The 19,801-nt window shown below is 56.8% G+C and overlaps 1 protein-coding gene across 1 annotated transcript in view; it reads right to left on the bottom strand.

Annotated features, from left to right (window-relative positions):
- Positions 1 to 19,801, bottom strand: part of LOC142262561 (protein kinase C alpha type-like) — a 270,331-nt gene that overhangs the window by 35,991 nt on the left and 214,539 nt on the right. Inside the window, 2 exon segments of the mRNA XM_075332179.1 lie at positions 2,463 to 2,636; positions 3,541 to 3,684. Coding sequence (XP_075188294.1) covers positions 2,463 to 2,636; positions 3,541 to 3,684 — 318 coding nt within the window.

The following is a 19,801-nucleotide window of genomic DNA, read 5'->3' as shown; positions in this document are numbered from 1 at the left end:
CACCACACCCAACGCCGGCCCCCGAGGTCATCACCACCCGCCCCATCACCTGGCCCCGCACCACACCCACCGCCCGCCCCCGAGGTCATCACCACCCGCCACATCACCTGACCCCGCACCATACCCACCGCCCGCGAGGTCATCACCCTCCCCATCACCTGGCCCCAAACCACACCCACCGCCCGCCCCTGAGGTTATCACCACCCGCCCCATCACCTGGCCCCACACCACACCCACCGCCCGCCCCCGAGGTCATCATCACCCGCCCCATCACCTGACCCCGCACCACACCCACCGGCCGCCCCCGAGGTCATCACCACCCGCCCCATCACCTGGCCCCGGACCACACCCACCGCCCGCCCCCGAGGTCATCATCACCCGCCCTATCACCTGACCCCGCACCACACCCACCGCCCGCCCCCGAGGTCATCATCACCCGCCCCATCACCTGACCACGCACCACACCTACCGCCCGCCCCCGAGGTCATCACCACACCCACCGCCCGCCCCCGAGGTCATCACCACACCCACCGCCCGCGAGGTCATCACCCTCCCCATCACCTGGCCCCAAACCACACCCACCGCCCGCCCCCGAGGTCATCACCACCCGCCCCATCACCTGACCCCGCACCACACCCACCGCCCGCCCCCGAGGTCATCATCACACCCACCGCCCGCCCCCGAGGTCATCACCACCCGCCCCATCACCTGGCCCCGGACCACACCCACCGCCCGCCCCCGAGGTCATCATCACCCGCCCTATCACCTGACCCCGCACCACACCCACCGCCCGCCCCCGAGGTCATCACCACCCGCCCCATCACCTGACCCCGCACCATACCCACCGCCCGCGAGGTCATCACCCTCCCCATCACCTGGCCCCAAACCACACCCACTGCCCGCCGCTGCGGTTATCACCACCCGCCCCATCACCTGACCCCGCACCACACCCACCGCCCCCGAGGTCATCACCCTCCCCCGCACCACACCCACCGCCCGCCCCCGAGGTTATCACCACCCGCCCCATCACCTGACCCCGCACCACACCCACCGCCGAGGTCATCACCACACCCACCGCCCGCCCCCGAGGTCATCACCACCCGCCCCATCACCTGACCCCGCACCATAACCACCGCGAGGTCATCACCCTCCCCATCACCTGGCCCCAAACCACACCCACCGCCCGCCCTCGAGGTCATCACCCACACCATCACCTTCTCCATCATCCACCCTTATCACCTGTCCTTATCTCCCGCCCCTGCATACACCCCATGCCCATGGCCCGCCCCTGAGCCCATCACCTGCCACCATCGCCCCGCCCCTGAGCCCATCACCTGCCACCATCGACCACCTGCCACCATGGGCCCCTGAGCCCATCACCTGGCACCATCGCCCCGCCCCTGAGCCCATCACCTGCCACCATCGCCCCGCCCCTGAGCCCATCAACTGCCACCATCGACCTGCCCCTGAGCCCATCACACTGCCCCTTAGCTCATCGCCCTGCCCCTGAGCCCATCACTTGCCACCATCGACCACCGACCATCGACCACCTGCCACCATGGGCCCCTGAGCCCATCACCTGCCACCATCGCCCCGCCCCTGAGCCCATCACCTGCCACCATCGCCCGCCCCTTAGCCCATCGCTCTACTCCTGAGCCCCATCACTTGCCACCATCACCCACCCCTGAGCCCATCACCTGCCACCATCGCCCGCCCCTGAGCCCATCGCCCACCCCTGAGCCCATCACCTGCCACCATCGCCCGCCCCTGAGCCCATCACACCGCCCCTTAGGCCATCGCCCTGCTCCTGAGCCCATCACCTGCCACCATCGCCCGCCCCTGAGCCCATCGCCTGCCACCATCGCCTGCCCCTGAGCCCATCGCCCACCCCCTGCCACCATCGCCCGCCCCTGAGCCCATCGCCCACCCCCTGCCACCATCACCTGCCCCTGAGCCCATCGCCCACCCCCTGCCACCATCGCCCGCCCCTGAGCCCATCACACCGCCCCTTAGCCCATCGCTCTGCTCCTGAGCCCATCACACCGCCCCTTAGCCCATCGCTCTGCTCCTGAGACCATCACTTGCCACCATCACCCACCCCTGAGCCCATCACCTGCCACCATCGCCCGCCCCTGAGCCCATCGCCCACCCCTGAGCCCATCACCTGCCACCATCGCCCGCCCCTGAGCCCATCACACCGCCCCTTAGGCCATCGCCCTGCTCCTGAGCCCATCACCTGCCACCATCGCCCGCCCCTGAGCCCATCGCCTGCCCCTGAGCCCATCACACCGCCCCTTAGTCCATCGCCCTGCTCCTGAGCCCATCGCCCACCCCTGAGCCCATCACCTGCCACCATCGCCCGCCCCCTGAGCCCATCACACCACCCCTTAGTCCATCGCCCTGCTCCTGAGCCCATCACCTGCCACCATCGCCCGCCCCTAAGCCCATCGCCCGCCCCTTACCACAGTCTGGAAGCAGGAGTGCAGCTGAGTGAGGAATGGCGGCTTGTCCAGCAGCGCCAGCACCCGCTTCTCCACCATGGTGCACTCTACGTCATCGTCCTGGATCACTACGTCCTTCTTCAGGATTTTGATGGCATAAAGCTCATCACACCCCTTCCTCTCCGCTAACATCACCTGAGAAAAATCAGGAGGTCATCACCCCAAGAGCCGGTATCAACACTCCAGCCGACATGTTCATCTGACCACCTGAATTCTAACACCCCGTCCCTGAGTAACGTCTCATCCCCTACATTATTATACATGACCCTCCTAATAAACTGACCCCACCCCTGAGTAACGTCTCATCCCCTACATTATACATGCCCCTCCTAATAACCTGACCCCGCCATTGAGTAACTTCTCATCCCCTACATTATTATACATGACCCTCCTAATAACCTGACCCCGCCCCTGAGTAACTTCTCATCCCCTACATTATTATACATGCCCCTCCTAATAACCTGAGCCCGCCCCTGAGTAACGTCTCATCCCCTACATTATTATACATGCCCCTCCTAATAAACTGACCCCGCCCCTAAGTAACTTCTCATCCCCTGCATTATTATACATGCCCCTCTTAATAACCTGACCCCGCCCCTGAGTAACTTCTCATCCCCTACATTATACATGCCCCTCCTAATAACCTGACCCCGCCCCTGAATAACTTCACATCCCCTACATTATACATGCCCCCTAATAACCTGACCCCACCCTTGAGTAACTTATCCCCTACAATATACATGCCCCTAATAATAAACAGACCCCACACCTAAGTAACTTCTCATCCTCTACATTATTATACATGCCCCTCCCAATAACCTGACACCGCCCCTGAGTAAATTCTCATCCCCTACATTATACATGCCCCCTAATAACCTGACCCCGCCCCTGAGTAACTTTTGCTCCACTATATTATACATGCCCCTCCTAATAACCTGACCCCACCCCTGAGTACCTTCTGCTCTACTATACATGTCCCTCCTACTAACATGACTCCACCTGCGAGTAATTTCCCCGCCCCCTCGGATCTCTTCCGCACCTTTCCAAAGCTTCCCTTGCCGAGCACCATGAGAAAGGTGAAGTCGGTGAGTTTGACGCTGTCGATGTTGTTGGAGGGGACGTACGGCTTGCGCTCCTCGGCCGGGCTGATCACCTTGTTACCCGCGGGACCCAATTTGGCTTTCTGTGAAAGAGAAAGAAACCAGTGTCATGTGGAGTGGGGAGCGCGCCAGTGCCGTCATCTGTGGGGGGAGGAGGCTGCTACGACCATTCCCTGAGGACCCTCACCACAATGTGCTGCCCCATCAATCCGCACAAGCCCTGTGTCCCCCCCGGCGTCCATGCACTGAGCCGCCCATGCAGTTTAGTAGATGTTACCACCTCTCTATAACATGACACAGCGCCACCATCTTATATTAACCCTGAAGAAGCCAGAGAGGTTCATTTCCTGGTAGCAACGGCTCCCTCTATTGGTGGGCAGAAGATCTGCGGGCGGCTAGAGGCGGGAGGAAACTGAGGAAATCCCTCATCAGGAACGAAGAAAAAGAGACCGGCCAGAAAGACCGGAGGAATAATGGAGGACCCGGAAACACACCGACAGGTGCTGCCCCCTAGTGTCCGCTGCCTCTATCTGCCTCATCTATACTGCAGGACCTCTGCTGCCCTCTAGTGTCCGCTGCCTCTATCTGCCTCATCTATACTGCAGGATCTCTGCTGCCCTCTAGTGTCCGCTGCCTCATCTATACTGCAGGACCTCTGCTGCCCTCTAGTGTCCGCTGCCTCTATCTGCCTCATCTATACTGCAGGACCTCTGCTGCCCTCTAGTGTCCGCTGCCTCTATCTGCCTCATCTATACTGCAGGATCTCTGCTGCCCTCTAGTGTCCGCTGCCTCTATCTGCCTCATCTATACTGCAGGATCTCTGCTGCCCTCTAGTGTCCGCTGCCTCTATCTGCCTCATCTATACTGCAGGACCTCTGCTGCCCTCTAGTGTCCGCTGCCTCTATCTGCCTCATCTATACTGCAGGACCTCTGCTGCCCTCTAGTGTCCGCTGCCTCTATCTGCCTCATCTATACTGCAGGACCTCTGCTGCCCTCTAGTGTCCGCTGCCTCTATCTGCCTCATCTATACTGCAGGATCTCTGCTGCCCTCTAGTGTCCTCTGCCTCTATCTGCCTCATCTATACTGCAGGACCTCTGCTGTCCTCTAGTGTCCGCTGCCTCTATCTGCCTCATCTATACTGCAGGACCTCTGCTGCCCTCTAGTGTCCGCTGCCTCTATCTGCCTCATCTATACTGCAGGACCTCTGCTGCCCTCTAGTGTCCGCTGCCTCTATCTGCCTCATCTATACTGCAGGACCTCTGCTGCCCTCTAGTGTCCGCTGCCTCTATCTGCCTCATCTATACTGCAGGACCTCTGCTGCCCTCTAGTGTCCGCTGCCTCTATCTGCCTCATCTATACTGCAGGACCTCTGCTGCCCTCTAGTGTCCGCTGCCTCTATCTGCCTCATCTATACTGCAGGATCTCTGCTGCCCTCTAGTGTCCGCTGCCTCTATCTGCCTCATCTATACTGCAGGATCTCTGCTGCCCTCTAGTGTCCGCTGCCTCTATCTGCCTCATCTATACTGCAGGATCTCTGCTGTCCTCTAGTGTCCGCTGCCTCTATCTGCCTCATCTATACTGCAGGACCTCTGCTGCCCTCTAGTGTCCGCTGCCTCTATCTGCCTCATCTATACTGCAGGACCTCTGCTGTCCTCTAGTGTCCGCTGCCTCTATCTGCCTCATCTATACTGCAGGACCTCTGCTGCCCTCTAGTGTCCGCTGCCGCTATCTGCCTCATCTATACTGCAGGACCTCTGCTGCCCTCTAGTGTCCGCTGCCTCTATCTGCCTCATCTATACTGCAGGACCTCTGCTGCCCTCTAGTGTCCGCTGCCTCTATCTGCCTCATCTATACTGCAGGACCTCTGCTGCCCTCTAGTGTCCGCTGCCTCTATCTGCCTCATCTATACTGCAGGATCTCTGCTGTCCCTCTAGTGTCCGCTGCCTCTATCTGCCTCATCTATACTGCAGGATCTCTGCTGTACTCTAGTGTCCGCTACCTCTATCTGCCTCATCTATACTGCAGGACCTCTGCTGTCCTCTAGTGTCCGCTGCCTCTATCTGCCTCATCTATACTGCAGGATCTCTGCTGCCCTCTAGTGTCCGCTGCCTCTATCTGCCTCATCTATACTGCAGGATCTCTGCTGTCCTCTAGTGTCCGCTGCCTCTATCTGTCTCATCTATACTGCAGGACCTCTGCTGCCCTCTAGTGTCCGCTGCCTCTATCTGCCTCATCTATGCTGCAGGATCTCTGCTGCCCTCTAGTGTCCGCTGCCTCTATCTGCCTCATCTATACTGCAGGACCTCTGCTGCCCTCTAGTGTCCGCTGCCTCTATCTGCCTCATCTATACTGCAGGACCTCTGCTGCCCTCTAGTGTCCGCTGCCTCTATCTGCCTCATCTATACTGCAGGATCTCTGCTGTCCTCTAGTGTCCGCTGCCTCTATCTGCCTCATCTATACTGCAGGACCTCTGCTGCCCTCTAGTGTCCGCTGCCTCTATCTGCCTCATCTATACTGCAGGACCTCTGCTGCCCTCTAGTGTCCGCTGCCTCTATCTGCCTCATCTATACTGCAGGACCTCTGCTGCCCTCTAGTGTCCGCTGCCTCTATCTGCCTCATCTATACTGCAGGATCTCTGCTGCCCTCTAGTGTCCGCTGCCTCTATCTGCCTCATCTATACTGCAGGACCTCTGCTGCCCTCTAGTGTCCGCTGCCTCTATCTGTCTCATCTATACTGCAGGACCTCTGCTGTCCTCTAGTGTCCGCTGCCTCTATCTGCCTCATCTATACTGCAGGATCTCTGCTGCCCCCTAGTGTCCGCTGCCTCTATCTGCCTCATCTATACTGCAGGACCTCTGCTGCCCCCTAGTGTCCGCTGCCTCTATCTGCCTCATCTATACTGCAGGACCTCTGCTGCCCTCTAGTGTCCGCTGCCTCTATCTGCCTCATCTATACTGCAGGATCTCTGCTGTCCTCTAGTGTCCGCTGCCTCTATCTGCCTCATCTATACTGCAGGATCTCTGCTGTCCTCTAGTGTCCGCTGCCTCTATCTGCCTCATCTATACTGCAGGATCTCTGCTGCCCTCTAGTGTCCGCTGCCTCTATCTGCCTCATCTATACTGCAGGATCTCTGCTGTCCTCTAGTGTCCGCTGCCTCTATCTGCCTCATCTATACTGCAGGACCTCTGCTGCCCTCTAGTGTCCGCTGCCTCTATCTGCCTCATCTATACTGCAGGACCTCTGCTGCCCTCTAGTGTCCGCTGCCTCTATCTGCCTCATCTATACTGCAGGACCTCTGCTGCCCTCTAGTGTCCGCTGCCTCTATCTGCCTCATCTATACTGCAGGACCTCTGCTGTCCCTCTAGTGTCCGCTGCCTCTATCTGCCTCATCTATACTGCAGGACCTCTGCTGCCCTCTAGTGTCCGCTGCCTCTATCTGCCTCATCTATACTGCAGGATCTCTGCTGCCCTCTAGTGTCCGCTGCCTCTATCTGCCTCATCTATACTGCAGGATCTCTGCTGCCCTCTAGTGTCCGCTGCCTCTATCTGCCTCATCTATACTGCAGGATCTCTGCTGCCCTCTAGTGTCCGCTGCCTCTATCTGCCTCATCTATACTGCAGGATCTCTGCTGCCCTCTAGTGTCCGCTGCCTCTATCTGCCTCATCTATACTGCAGGATCTCTGCTGCCCTCTAGTGTCCGCTGCCTCTATCTGCCTCATCTATACTGCAGGACCTCTGCTGCCCTCTAGTGTCCGCTGCCTCTATCTGCCTCATCTATACTGCGGGATCTCTGCTGTCCTCTAGTGTCCGCTGCCTCTATCTGCCTCATCTATACTGCAGGACCTCTGCTGCCCTCTAGTGTCCGCTGCCTCTATCTGCCTCATCTATACTGCAGGACCTCTGCTGCCCTCTAGTGTCCGCTGCCTCCATCTGCCTCATCTATACTGCAGGACCTCTGCTGCCCTCTAGTGTCCGCTGCCTCTATCTGCCTCATCTATACTGCAGGACCTCTGCTGCCCTCTAGTGTCCGCTGCCTCTATCTGCCTCATCTATACTGCAGGACCTCTGCTGTCCTCTAGTGTCCGCTGCCTCTATCTGTCTCATCTATACTGCAGGATCTCTGCTGCCCTCTAGTGTCCGCTGCCTCTATCTGCCTCATCTATACTGCAGGACCTCTGCTGCCCTCTAGTGTCCGCTGCCTCTATCTGCCTCATCTATACTGCAGGATCTCTGCTGTCCTCTAGTGTCCGCTGCCTCTATCTGCCTCATCTATACTGCAGGACCTCTGCTGTCCTCTAGTGTCCGCTGCCTCTATCTGCCTCATCTATACTGCGGGACCTCTGCTGCCCTCTAGTGTCCGCTGCCTCTATCTGCCTCATCTATACTGCGGGATCTCTGCTGCCCTCTAGTGTCCGCTGCCTCTATCTGCCTCATCTATACTGCAGGATCTCTGCTGCCCTCTAGTGTCCGCTGCCTCTATCTGCCTCATCTATACTGCAGGACCTCTGCTGTCCTCTAGTGTCCGCTGCCTCTATCTGCCTCATCTATACTGCAGGATCTCTGCTGTCCCTCTAGTGTCCGCTGCCTCTATCTGCCTCATCTATACTGCAGGACCTCTGCTGTCCTCTAGTGTCCGCTGCCTCTATCTGCCTCATCTATACTGCGGGACCTCTGCTGCCCTCTAGTGTCCGCTGCCTCTATCTGCCTCATCTATACTGCGGGATCTCTGCTGCCCTCTAGTGTCCGCTGCCTCTATCTGCCTCATCTATACTGCAGGATCTCTGCTGCCCTCTAGTGTCCGCTGCCTCTATCTGCCTCATCTATACTGCGGATCTCTGCTGCCCTCTAGTGTCCGCTGCCTCTATCTGCCTCATCTATACTGCAGGACCTCTGCTGTCCTCTAGTGTCCGCTGCCTCTATCTGCCTCATCTATACTGCAGGATCTCTGCTGCCCTCTAGTGTCCGCTGCCTCTATCTGCCTCATCTATACTGCAGGATCTCTGCTGCCCTCTAGTGTCCGCTGCCTCTATCTGCCTCATCTATACTGCACGACCTCTGCTGCCCTCTAGTGTCCGCTGCCTCTATCTGCCTCATCTATACTGCAGGATCTCTGCTGCCCTCTAGTGTCCGCTGCCTCTATCTGCCTCATCTATACTGCAGGATCTCTGCTGTCCTCTAGTGTCCGCTGCCTCTATCTGCCTCATCTATACTGCAGGAACTCTGCTGCCCTCTAGTGTCCGCTGCCTCTATCTGCCTCATCTATACTGCAGGACCTCTGCTGTCCTCTAGTGTCCGCTGCCTCTATCTGCCTCATCTATACTGCAGGATCTCTGCTGTCCTCTAGTGTCCGCTGCCTCTATCTGCCTCATCTATACTGCAGGACCTCTGCTGTCCTCTAGTGTCCGCTGCCTGTATCTGCCTCATCTATACTGCAGGATCTCTGCTGCCCTCTAGTGTCCGCTGCCTCTATCTGCCTCATCTATACTGCAGGATCTCTGCTGTCCTCTAGTGTCCGCTGCCTCTATCTGCCTCATCTATACTGCAGGATCTCTGCTGCCCTCTAGTGTCCGCTGCCTCTATCTGCCTCATCTATACTGCAGGACCTCTGCTGCCCTCTAGTGTCCGCTGCCTCTATCTGCCTCATCTATACTGCAGGACCTCTGCTGCCCTCTAGTGTCCGCTGCCTCTATCTGCCTCATCTATACTGCAGGACCTCTGCTGCCCTCTAGTGTCCGCTGCCTCTATCTGCCTCATCTATACTGCAGGACCTCTGCTGTCCTCTAGTGTCCGCTGCCTCTATCTGCCTCATCTATACTGCAGGATCTCTGCTGCCCTCTAGTGTCCGCTGCCTCTATCTGCCTCATCTATACTGCAGGATCTCTGCTGTCCTCTAGTGTCCGCTGCCTCTATCTGCCTCATCTATACTGCAGGATCTCTGCTGCCCTCTAGTGTCCGCTGCCTCTATCTGCCTCATCTATACTGCAGGATCTCTGCTGCCCTCTAGTGTCCGCTGCCTCTATCTACCTCATCTATACTGCAGGACCTCTGCTGCCCTCTAGTGTCCGCTGCCTCTATCTGCCTCATCTATACTGCAGGACCTCTGCTGCCCTCTAGTGTCCGCTGCCTCTATCTGCCTCATCTATACTGCAGGACCTCTGCTGTCCTCTAGTGTCCGCTGCCGCTATCTGCCTCATCTATACTGCAGGACCTCTGCTGCCCTCTAGTGTCCGCTGCCTCTATCTGCCTCATCTATACTGCAGGACCTCTGCTGCCCTCTAGTGTCCGCTGCCTCCATCTGCCTCATCTATACTGCAGGATCTCTGCTGCCCTCTAGTGTCCGCTGCCTCTATCTGCCTCATCTATACTGCAGGACCTCTGCTGCCCTCTAGTGTTCGCTGCCTCTATCTGCCTCATCTATACTGCAGGACCTCTGCTGCCCTCTAGTGTCCGCTGCCTCTATCTGCCTCATCTATACTGCAGGACCTCTGCTGCCCTCTAGTGTCCGCTGCCTCTATCTGCCTCATCTATACTGCAGGACCTCTGCTGCCCTCTAGTGTCCGCTGCCTCTATCTGCCTCATCTATACTGCAGGACCTCTGCTGTCCTCTAGTGTCCGCTGCCTCTATCTGCCTCATCTATACTGCAGGATCTCTGCTGCCCTCTAGTGTCCGCTGCCTCTATCTGCCTCATCTATACTGCAGGATCTCTGCTGCCCTCTAGTGTCCGCTGCCTCTATCTGCCTCATCTATACTGCAGGATCTCTGCTGCCCTCTAGTGTCCGCTGCCTCTATCTGCCTCATCTATACTGCAGGACCTCTGCTGCCCTCTAGTGTCCGCTGCCTCTATCTGCCTCATCTATACTGCAGGATCTCTGCTGTCCTCTAGTGTCCGCTGCCTCTATCTGCCTCATCTATGCTGCAGGATCTCTGCTGCCCTCTAGTGTCCGCTGCCTCTATCTGCCTCATCTATACTGCAGGACCTCTGCTGCCCTCTAGTGTCCGCTGCCTCTATCTGCCTCATCTATACTGCAGGATCTCTGCTGCCCTCTAGTGTCCGCTGCCTCTATCTGCCTCATCTATACTGCAGGATCTCTGCTGCCCTCTAGTGTCCGCTGCCTCTATCTGCCTCATCTATACTGCAGGACCTCTGCTGTCCCTCTAGTGTCCGCTGCCTCTATCTGCCTCATCTATACTGCAGGACCTCTGCTGCCCTCTAGTGTCCGCTGCCTCTATCTGCCTCATCTATACTGCAGGATCTCTGCTGCCCTCTAGTGTCCGCTGCCTCTATCTGCCTCATCTATACTGCAGGATCTCTGCTGCCCTCTAGTGTCCGCTGCCTCTATCTGCCTCATCTATACTGCAGGATCTCTGCTGCCCTCTAGTGTCCGCTGCCTCTATCTGCCTCATCTATACTGCAGGATCTCTGCTGTCCTCTAGTGTCCGCTGCCTCTATCTGCCTCATCTATACTGCAGGATCTCTGCTGCCCTCTAGTGTCCGCTGCCTCTATCTGCCTCATCTATACTGCAGGACCTCTGCTGCCCTCTAGTGTCCGCTGCCTCTATCTGCCTCATCTATACTGCAGGATCTCTGCTGCCCTCTAGTGTCCGCTGCCTCTATCTGCCTCATCTATACTGCAGGATCTCTGCTGCCCTCTAGTGTCCGCTGCCTCTATCTGCCTCATCTATACTGCAGGACCTCTGCTGCCCTCTAGTGTCCGCTGCCTCTATCTGCCTCATCTATACTGCAGGACCTCTGCTGTCCTCTAGTGTCCGCTGCCTCTATCTGCCTCATCTATACTGCAGGACCTCTGCTGCCCTCTAGTGTCCGCTGCCTCTATCTGCCTCATCTATACTGCAGGATCTCTGCTGCCCTCTAGTGTCCGCTGCCTCTATCTGCCTCATCTATACTGCAGGATCTCTGCTGCCTCTAGTGTCCGCTGCCTCTATCTGCCTCATCTATACTGCAGGATCTCTGCTGTCCTCTAGTGTCCGCTGCCTCTATCTGCCTCATCTATACTGCAGGACCTCTGCTGCCCTCTAGTGTCCGCTGCCTCTATCTGCCTCATCTATACTGCAGGACCTCTGCTGCCTCTAGTGTCCGCTGCCTCTATCTGCCTCATCTATACTGCAGGACCTCTGCTGCCCTCTAGTGTCCGCTGCCTCTATCTGCCTCATCTATACTGCAGGATCTCTGCTGCCCTCTAGTGTCCGCTGCCTCTATCTGCCTCATCTATACTGCAGACCTCTGCTGCCCTCTAGTGTCCGCTGCCTCTATCTGCCTCATCTATACTGCAGGACCTCTGCTGCCCTCTAGTGTCCGCTGCCTCTATCTGCCTCATCTATACTGCAGGACCTCTGCTGCCCTCTAGTGTCCGCTGCCTCTATCTGACTCATCTATACTGCAGGACCTCTGCTGCCCTCTAGTGTCCGCTGCCTCTATCTGCCTCATCTATACTGCAGGACCTCTGCTGCCCTCTAGTGTCCGCTGCCTCTATCTGCCTCATCTATACTGCAGGATCTCTGCTGCCCTCTAGTGTCCGCTGCCTCTATCTGCCTCATCTATACTGCAGGACCTCTGCTGCCCTCTAGTGTCCGCTGCCTCTATCTGCCTCATCTATACTGCAGGACCTCTGCTGCCCTCTAGTGTCCGCTGCCTCTATCTGCCTCATCTATACTGCAGGACCTCTGCTGTCCTCTAGTGTCCGCTGCCTCTATCTGCCTCATCTATACTGCAGGACCTCTGCTGCCCTCTAGTGTCCGCTGCCTCTATCTGCCTCATCTATACTGCAGGACCTCTGCTGCCCTCTAGTGTCCGCTGCCTCTATCTGCCTCATCTATACTGCAGGATCTCTGCTGCCCTCTAGTGTCCGCTGCCTCTATCTGCCTCATCTATACTGCAGACCTCTGCTGCCCTCTAGTGTCCGCTGCCTCTATCTGCCTCATCTATACTGCAGGACCTCTGCTGCCCTCTAGTGTCCGCTGCCTCTATCTGCCTCATCTATACTGCAGGACCTCTGCTGCCCTCTAGTGTCCGCTGCCTCTATCTGCCTCATCTATACTGCAGGACCTCTGCTGCCCTCTAGTGTCCGCTGCCTCTATCTGCCTCATCTATACTGCAGGATCTCTGCTGCCCTCTAGTGTCCGCTGCCTCTATCTGCCTCATCTATACTGCAGGATCTCTGCTGCCCTCTAGTGTCCGCTGCCTCTATCTGCCTCATCTATACTGCAGGATCTCTGCTGCCCTCTAGTGTCCGCTGCCTCTATCTGCCTCATCTATACTGCAGGACCTCTGCTGCCCTCTAGTGTCCGCTGCCTCTATCTGCCTCATCTATACTGCAGGATCTCTGCTGCCCTCTAGTGTCCGCTGCCTCTATCTGCCTCATCTATACTGCAGGATCCTCTGCTGCCCTCTAGTGTCCGCTGCCTCTATCTGCCTCATCTATACTGCAGGATCTCTGCTGCCCTCTAGTGTCCGCTGCCTCTATCTGCCTCATCTATACTGCAGGACCTCTGCTGTCCTCTAGTGTCCGCTGCCTCTATCTGCCTCATCTATACTGCAGGACCTCTGCTGCCCTCTAGTGTCCGCTGCCTCTATCTGCCTCATCTATACTGCAGGACCTCTGCTGCCCTCTAGTGTCCGCTGCCTCTATCTGCCTCATCTATACTGCAGGACCTCTGCTGCCCTCTAGTGTCCGCTGCCTCTATCTGTCTCATCTATACTGCAGGACCTTCTGCTGCCCTCTAGTGTCCGCTGCCTCTATCTGCCTCATCTATACTGCAGGATCTCTGCTGCCCTCTAGTGTCCGCTGCCTCTATCTGCCTCATCTATACTGCAGGATCTCTGCTGCCCTCTAGTGTCCGCTGCCTCTATCTGCCTCATCTATACTGCAGGACCTCTGCTGCCCTCTAGTGTCCGCTGCCTCTATCTGCCTCATCTATACTGCAGGATCTCTGCTGCCCTCTAGTGTCCGCTGCCTCTATCTGCCTCATCTATACTGCAGGATCTCTGCTGCCCTCTAGTGTCCGCTGCCTCTATCTGCCTCATCTATACTGCAGGATCTCTGCTGTCCCTCTAGTGTCCGCTGCCTCTATCTGCCTCATCTATACTGCAGGATCTCTGCTGCCCTCTAGTGTCCGCTGCCTCTATCTGCCTCATCTATACTGCAGGATCTCTGCTGCCCTCTAGTGTCCGCTGCCTCTATCTGCCTCATCTATACTGCAGGATCTCTGCTGCCCTCTAGTGTCCGCTGCCTCTATCTGCCTCATCTATACTGCAGGACCTCTGCTGCCCTCTAGTGTCCGCTGCCTCTATCTGCCTCATCTATACTGCAGGATCTCTGCTGCCCTCTAGTGTCCGCTGCCTCTATCTGCCTCATCTATACTGCAGGATCTCTGCTGTCCTCTAGTGTCCGCTGCCTCTATCTGCCTCATCTATACTGCAGGACCTCTGCTGCCCTCTAGTGTCCGCTGCCTCTATCTGCCTCATCTATACTGCAGGATCCTCTGCTGCCCTCTAGTGTCCGCTGCCTCTATCTGCCTCATCTATACTGCAGGACCTCTGCTGCCCTCTAGTGTCCGCTGCCTCTATCTGCCTCATCTATACTGCAGGACCTCTGCTGCCCTCTAGTGTCCCGCTGCCTCTATCTGCCTCATCTATACTGCAGGATCTCTGCTGCCCTCTAGTGTCCGCTGCCTCTATCTGCCTCATCTATACTGCAGGATCTCTGCTGCCCTCTAGGGTCTGCCTCATCTATACTGCAGGATCTCTGCTGCCCTCTAGTGTCCGCTGCCTCTATCTGCCTCATCTATACTGCAGGATCTCTGCTGCCTCTAGGTCTGCCTCATCTATACTGCAGGACCTCTGCTGCCCTCTAGTGTCCGCTGCCTCTATCTGCCTCATCTATACTGCAGGATCCTCTGCTGCCCTCTAGTGTCCGCTGCCTCTATCTGCCTCATCTATACTGCAGGACCTCTGCTGCCCTCTAGTGTCCGCTGCCTCTATCTGCCTCATCTATACTGCAGGACCTCTGCTGCCCTCTAGTGTCCGCTGCCTCTATCTGCCTCATCTATACTGCAGGATCTCTGCTGCCCTCTAGTGTCCGCTGCCTCTATCTGCCTCATCTATACTGCAGGACCTCTGCTGCCCTCTAGTGTCCGCTGCCTCTATCTGCCTCATCTATACTGCAGGACCTCTGCTGCCCTCTAGTGTCCGCTGCCTCTATCTGCCTCATCTATACTGCAGGATCTCTGCTGCCCTCTAGTGTCCGCTGCCTCTATCTGCCTCATCTATACTGCAGGATCTCTGCTGCCCTCTAGTGTCCGCTGCCTCTATCTGCCTCATCTATACTGCAGGACCTCTGCTGCCCTCTAGTGTCCGCTGCCTCTATCTGCCTCATCTATACTGCAGGACCTCTGCTGCCCTCTAGTGTCCGCTGCCTCTATCTGCCTCATCTATACTGCAGGATCTCTGCTGCCCTCTAGTGTCCGCTGCCTCTATCTGCCTCATCTATACTGCAGGACCTCTGCTGCCCTCTAGTGTCCGCTGCCTCTATCTGCCTCATCTATACTGCAGGACCTCTGCTGCCCTCTAGTGTCCGCTGCCTCTATCTGCCTCATCTATACTGCAGGACCTTTGCTGCCCTCTAGTGTCCGCTGCCTCTATCTGCCTCATCTATACTGCAGGACCTCTGCTGCCCTCTAGTGTCCGCTGCCTCTATCTGCCCTCATCTATACTGCAGGACCTCTGCTGTCCCTCTAGTGTCCGCTGCCTCTATCTGCCTCATCTATACTGCAGGATCTCTGCTGCCCTCTAGTGTCCGCTGCCTCTATCTGCCTCATCTATACTGCAGGATCTCTGCTGCCCTCTAGTGTCCGCTGCCTCTATCTGCCTCATCTATACTGCAGGATCTCTGCTGCCCTCTAGTGTCCGCTGCCTCTATCTGCCTCATCTATACTGCAGGACCTCTGCTGCCCTCTAGTGTCCGCTGCCTCTATCTGCCTCATCTATACTGCAGGACCTCTGCTGCCCTCTAGTGTCCGCTGCCTCTATCTGCCTCATCTATACTGCAGGACCTCTGCTGCCCTCTAGTGTCCGCTGCCTCTATCTGCCTCATCTATACTGCAGGATCTCTGCTGCCCTCTAGTGTCCGCTGCCTCTATCTGCCTCATCTATACTGCAGGACCTCTGCTGCCCTCTAGTGTCCGCTGCCTCTATCTGCCTCATCTATACTGCAGGATCTCTGCTGCCCTCTAGTGTCCGCTGCCTCTATCTGCCTCATCTATACTGCAGGATCTCTGCTGCCCTCTAGTGTCCGCTGCCTCTATCTGCCTCATCTATACTGCAGGACCTCTGCTGCCCTCTAGTGTCCGCTGCCTCTATCTGCCTCATCTATACTGCAGGATCTCTGCTGCCCTCTAGTGTCCGCTGCCTCTATCTGCCTCATCTATACTGCAGGACCTCTGCTGCCTCTAGTGTCCGCTGCCTCTATCTGCCTCATCTATACTGCAGGATCTCTGCTGCCCTCTAGTGTCCGCTGCCTCTATCTGCCTCATCTATACTGCAGGACCTCTGCTGCCCTCTAGTGTCCGCTGCCTCTATCTGCCTCATCTATACTGCAGGACCTCTGCTGCCCTCTAGTGTCCGCTGCCTCTATCTGCCTCATCTATACTGCAGGACCTCTGCTGCCCTCTAGTGTCCGCTGCCTCTATCTGCCTCATCTATACTGCAGGATCTCTGCTGCCCTCTAGTGTCCGCTGCCTCTATCTGCCTCATCTATACTGCAGGATCTCTGCTGCCCTCTAGTGTCCGCTGCCTCTATCTGCCTCATCTATACTGCAGGACCTCTGCTGCCCTCTAGTGTCCGCTGCCTCTATCTGCCTCATCTATACTGCAGGATCTCTGCTGCCTCTAGTGTCCGCTGCCTCTATCTGCCTCATCTATACTGCAGGACCTCTGCTGCCCTCTAGTGTCCGCTGCCTCTATCTGCCTCATCTATACTGCAGGATCTCTGCTGCCCTCTAGTGTCCGCTGCCTCTATCTGCCTCATCTATACTGCAGGACCTCTGCTGCCCTCTAGTGTCCGCTGCCTCTATCTGCCTCATCTATACTGCAGGACCTCTGCTGCCCTCTAGTGTCCGCTGCCTCTATCTGCCTCATCTATACTGCAGGATCTCTGCTGCCCTCTAGTGTCCGCTGCCTCTATCTGCCTCATCTATACTGCAGGATCTCTGCTGCCCTCTAGTGTCCGCTGCCTCTATCTGCCTCATCTATACTGCAGGACCTCTGCTGCCCTCTAGTGTCCGCTGCCTCTATCTGCCTCATCTATACTGCAGGACCTCTGCTGCCCTCTAGTGTCCGCTGCCTCTATCTGCCTCATCTATACTGCAGGATCTCTGCTGCCCTCTAGTGTCCGCTGACTCTATCTGCCTCATCTATACTGCAGGATCTCTGCTGCCCTCTAGTGTCCGCTGCCTCTATCTGCCTCATCTATACTGCAGGATCTCTGCTGTCCTCTAGTGTCCGCTGCCTCTATCTGCCTCATCTATACTGCAGGACCTCTGCTGCCCTCTAGTGTCCGCTGCCTCTATCTGCCTCATCTATACTGCAGGACCTCTGCTGTCCTCTAGTGTCCGCTGCCTCTATCTGCCTCATCTATACTGCAGGATCTCTGCTGCCCTCTAGTGTCCGCTGCCTCTATCTGCCTCATCTATACTGCAGGACCTCTGCTGCCCTCTAGTGTCCGCTGCCTCTATCTGCCTCATCTATACTGCAGGACCTCTGCTGCCCTCTAGTGTCCGCTGCCTCTATCTGCCTCATCTATACTGCAGGATCTCTGCTGCCCTCTAGTGTCCGCTGCCTCTATCTGCCTCATCTATACTGCAGGACCTCTGCTGCCCTCTAGTGTCCGCTGCCTCTATCTGCCTCATCTATACTGCAGGACCTCTGCTGCCCTCTAGTGTCCGCTGCCTCTATCTGCCTCATCTATACTGCAGGATCTCTGCTGCCCTCTAGTGTCCGCTGCCTCTATCTGCCTCATCTATACTGCAGGATATCTGCTGCCCTCTAGTGTCCGCTGCCTCTATCTGCCTCATCTATACTGCAGGATCTCTGCTGCCCTCTAGTGTCCGCTGCCTCTATCTGCCTCATCTATACTGCAGGACCTCTGCTGCCCTCTAGTGTCCGCTGCCTCTATCTGCCTCATCTATACTGCAGGATCTCTGCTGCCCTCTAGTGTCCGCTGCCTCTATCTGCCTCATCTATACTGCAGGACCTCTGCTGCCCTCTAGTGTCCGCTGCCTCTATCTGCCTCATCTATACTGCAGGATCTCTGCTGCCCTCTAGTGTCCGCTGCCTCTATCTGCCTCATCTATACTGCAGGATCTCTGCTGCCCTCTAGTGTCCGCTGCCTCTATCTGCCTCATCTATACTGCAGGACCTCTGCTGCCCTCTAGTGTCCGCTGCCTCTATCTGCCTCATCTATACTGCAGGATCTCTGCTGCCCTCTAGTGTCCGCTGCCTCTATCTGCCTCATCTATACTGCAGGATCTCTGCTGCCCTCTAGTGTCCGCTGCCTCTATCTGCCTCATCTATACTGCAGGACCTCTGCTGCCCTCTAGTGTCCGCTGCCTCTATCTGCCTCATCTATACTGCAGGACCTCTGCTGCCCTCTAGTGTCCGCTGCCTCTATCTGCCTCATCTATACTGCAGGACCTCTGCTGCCCTCTAGTGTCCGCTGCCTCTATCTGCCTCATCTATACTGCAGGATCTCTGCTGCCCTCTAGTGTCCGCTGCCTCTATCTGCCTCATCTATACTGCAGGATCTCTGCTGCCCTCTAGTGTCCGCTGCCTCTATCTGCCTCATCTATACTGCAGGACCTCTGCTGCCCTCTAGTGTCCGCTGCCTCTATCTGCCTCATCTATACTGCAGGATCTCTGCTGCCCTCTAGTGTCCGCTGCCTCTATCTGCCTCATCTATACTGCAGGACCTCTGCTGCCCTCTAGTGTCCGCTGCCTCTATCTGCCTCATCTATACTGCAGGATCTCTGCTGCCCTCTAGTGTCCGCTGCCTCTATCTGCCTCATCTATACTGCAGGATCTCTGCTGCCCTCTAGTGTCCGCTGCCTCTATCTGCCTCATCTATACTGCAGGATCTCTGCTGCCCTCTAGTGTCCGCTGCCTCTATCTGCCTCATCTATACTGCAGGATCTCTGCTGCCCTCTAGTGTCCGCTGCCTCTATCTGCCTCATCTATACTGCAGGATCTCTGCTGCCCTCTAGTGTCCGCTGCCTCTATCTGCCTCATCTATACTGCAGGACCTCTGCTGCCCTCTAGTGTCCGCTGCCTCTATCTGCCTCATCTATACTGCAGGACCTCTGCTGCCCTCTAGTGTCCGCTGCCTCTATCTGCCTCATCTATACTGCAGGACCTCTGCTGCCCTCTAGTGTCCGCTGCCTCTATCTGCCTCATCTATACTGCAGGACCTCTGCTGCCCTCTAGTGTCCGCTGCCTCTATCTGCCTCATCTATACTGCAGGACCTCTGCTGCCCTCTAGTGTCCGCTGCCTCTATCTGCCTCATCTATACTGCAGGATCTCTGCTGCCCTCTAGTGTCCGCTGCCTCTATCTGCCTCATCTATACTGCAGGATCTCTGCTGCCCTCTAGTGTCCGCTGCCTCTATCTGCCTCATCTATACTGCAGGACTCTCTGCTGCCCTCTAGTGTCCGCTGCCTCTATCTGCCTCATCTATACTGCAGGATCTCTGCTGCCCTCTAGTGTCCGCTGCCTCTATCTGCCTCATCTATACTGCAGGATCTCTGCTGCCCTCTAGTGTCCGCTGCCTCTATCTGCCTCATCTATACTGCAGGACCTCTGCTGCCCTCTAGTGTCCGCTGCCTCTATCTGCCTCATCTATACTGCAGGATCTCTGCTGCCCTCTAGTGTCCGCTGCCTCTATCTGTCTCATCTATACTGCAGGACCTCTGCTGCCCTCTAGTGTCCGCTGCCTCTATCTGCCTCATCTATACTGCAGGATCTCTGCTGTCCTCTAGTGTCCGCTGCCTCTATCTGCCTCATCTATACTGCAGGATCTCTGCTGCCCTCTAGTGTCCGCTGCCTCTATCTGCCTCATCTATACTGCAGGACCTCTGCTGCCCTCTAGTGTCCGCTGCCTCTATCTGCCTCATCTATACTGCAGGACCTCT

The sequence above is a fragment of the Anomaloglossus baeobatrachus genome, unplaced genomic scaffold (genome assembly GCF_048569485.1).
Source record: "Anomaloglossus baeobatrachus isolate aAnoBae1 unplaced genomic scaffold, aAnoBae1.hap1 Scaffold_248, whole genome shotgun sequence".
Taxonomy (NCBI): domain Eukaryota; kingdom Metazoa; phylum Chordata; class Amphibia; order Anura; family Aromobatidae; genus Anomaloglossus; species Anomaloglossus baeobatrachus.
The sequence above is the reverse complement of the archived record's forward strand: the minus strand, read 5'-3'. Positions and strand labels throughout refer to the sequence as shown.